This window comes from Fomitiporia mediterranea, assembly GCF_000271605.1.
Source record: "Fomitiporia mediterranea MF3/22 unplaced genomic scaffold FOMMEscaffold_810, whole genome shotgun sequence".
Taxonomy (NCBI): domain Eukaryota; kingdom Fungi; phylum Basidiomycota; class Agaricomycetes; order Hymenochaetales; family Hymenochaetaceae; genus Fomitiporia; species Fomitiporia mediterranea.
Window position 1 is genome coordinate 1 of NW_006761195.1, and position 2,717 is coordinate 2,717.

A 2,717-nucleotide genomic window follows, 5' to 3' on the forward strand; every position below is an offset into this window, starting at 1 on the left:
GATTCTTCTCTTCACACTTCATCCAAGTCTAAATCTACACAATCTGACCTACTACTTCTGTATTCTAAGATCTTAGAATGTTTGGAACACTACCCAGTCCTGTTCACTACTTAGTAGTTTGTCTGTAGTATCAAGTAGGAATAGCTTTAGCTGAGTTTACAGCTGAGGACATGAGTCTGTTCTTGTTGAAAGAGAGAGGTTAATAAGGAAATGTTAGTGTATATACTTACCCTCTCAGACAATAAGGCTGTACAAACTATACATTCCCTTTAGAACAAGTAGTAGTTTATTCAAGAATGTTCTAGATACTAGCTCTAAGTCCCTGTCTGTCAGCAACAGTGTAGAGGGGACCTGAAGGCTCAGCAAGGGGACCCAGGCTACAACTATCCTACACAACAGAAATACAGGATGCAAGCACTAGAACATAGTTGGAACTTGCAGAACAGGCAGAGAGAGAGAGTGAGACAAGAGTAGAGTATATAGAGTGAGCCTAAGAGTACAGGACTATCTAGAGTAGACAAGATCAAGACTACAGGACCAGTCTGATCTTGTACACCTATATATACTAAACTACACAAGAGCACTCAGGGAGCATGAGCCACTAAGAATGATGAGCCACAAAGAATGAAAGAAAGGAATGTCAAAGATAAAGGTACAAAGAATGAAGGGATGGATAAAGGGTAAGAGACCATAGAATGATACAAAGAATGAAGGGGTGGTCAAAGGAATGGAATGATGAAGTAAGGAAGGGTAGTGGCAAGAGTCAGCATGCATATAGTTCATAGACAGTACCCCTGAGGGACAGAAGTCCTGAGTTCCGGTACGGAAGGGTGCGGAACCCTCGGAACTGAAGGTACAAGAGCAGAGAACCATAACAGATAATATCTGCTTATAATGCTTATAAGTCATTACAAGTGTTCAAATAGCTTGCTTTTGCTTGGTATACAATTTTGTATCAAATAATTAAACAAATATAATTATATTTAAATTACAGAATACAAAAATAGTAAATAATATATTATTTCTACAGTCCCAACCCCTGCACCACTAGCTGCCTCTGCCTGGTTCTTCTGCGAGCGGGATTCGTGTCGGAAAATGATGAACGCATCCTCAGGCTGTTCAACGTAGTCTTCGTCACCACGTTTTGATCGTCGCTCAGACTCTGTGAGTCGAATTGCGTGTGCATGTGGGTTGGGGTCGAGCAGGTTGTGGAGGTTGAGGCTGCGCCTGTTAGACAGGTTAAGATATTGACTACTACAAAGAGTGATTAGCGAGTGACAATAGGAGAGAAAAGATGGATGCACTACGACAGCGTACAGCGAGTGTGAGTGGTTCACCTGGGTTGAAATCCGGAGCGTTGAACGAGCTAATTTGGGCTGTAGGGGAAAACATGTCTGAGCAAGCGCATTGCATGTTCTGGCTTCGACATGCAATCGGAGGTGCAGTGAACACAGCAGTAGCTGTGGATGATTTCAAAGGTGTATCTCTGGGACGTTCTGGCTTGAAGGGAGAGGGTGAAGTGGATAGTGTGGACAGACCGGGCTGAGAGAGGAGTGGAGGGTCACTGCTTCCGTTCGAAATGGTGTCATGCACGGCACTGAGGAAAGTAAACGCACGCAGTGTGGACCCATCAAAGGTGATGCTGAGCATGGAACGGGTGGGGAAGAACGTGCGCATCGTGTTGGAGAGAGGATTGCACCTTGGGAGTAGTCGTACATGGACATTATCGCGAGCGCGTGATTGTCAATTGTTGCTTGCACTGCAGAGTGGGAAGGTTCGGTATTGGTCAGCAATGCGGATGCGTGGATGCAAATGCAAAAAAGAATGCGAGCATAAGAAGAAGAAGGACAACGAAGGAGAGGCAACGCAAGAGGCAGAGCGAGGAGTGGGAGGGATGAAAGGGAGACAGGAAGTTGGGAGGAGAGGGATGAGCAACTATTGTGTGAGTTATTATGAAGTGGAATGGCTGCTTACACTTTACACTGAAGGACAGAGTAGCCAGCTGGGTTGTGTTGTCACAGGATCTGAGGCTCAGTGCAGGCATTGTAGTGGCAGATTAGAGAGACAAATGCAGTAATGTTTATTGTCTAGGCAGTTGCAGGCAGTGTGCCTGCTGGAGGTTACTTGTGGGGGTCTGCTTTTCGGTTGTGAGACGCGGTCGAGCGGACTTTGAAAATTTGCCATTTTAAGCCGAAATGTGGTGATCAAAGTGTCCGCCTTGCTTATACTTAACTTGAAAAATCAGTAGTCATAAAAAAATCAATATTAAAAGAGTATATTGATACATGTTATACTTATTAATACAATTCATGTGTTATACTTGAGAGAAATGTTATACAGAAATTTATTTGGCTAAAGTAAAGTGTAAGCTACAAGTGAATCAGTAGTGATCAGCAGTCTATTGCAAAGGAACGACGCGAGTGTGACAAAATATCAGCCAAATTCTCTGTGACAATGTGTGACTACAGCCATTCTGGCCTCATTCTTTATTTCATTCCTCATGCAGAGGTCAGTTAATTCACACGAAAACATTACTATAAATCAAAATAAATCATTATTAAAAGATTTACAGAAGGATTTTGTCAGAAGAAAATTATTGCTCAAGATATAGTTGATTTGGAGTGTAAAACAGTTATATTTTAGCTAGTTTCTAATAAAATCAAAATTCCTTCTGTAAAAGTTTCTTTATCATCTTTTTAATGCTATCATATTTTTTT

At 42.2% G+C, this 2,717-nt stretch overlaps 1 protein-coding gene across 1 annotated transcript; it reads right to left on the reverse strand.

Moving 5' to 3' along the window:
* Positions 1-983: 983 nt before the first annotated feature.
* On the reverse strand, positions 984-1,650 carry FOMMEDRAFT_163623 (uncharacterized protein; the record flags this gene model as incomplete). Its single annotated transcript, XM_007272286.1, has 2 exons — positions 984-1,227; positions 1,280-1,650. 2 exons carry the CDS (start codon positions 1,648-1,650, stop codon positions 984-986), a joined length of 615 nt encoding a protein of 204 aa, XP_007272348.1.
* Positions 1,651-2,717: the final 1,067 nt, after the last annotated feature.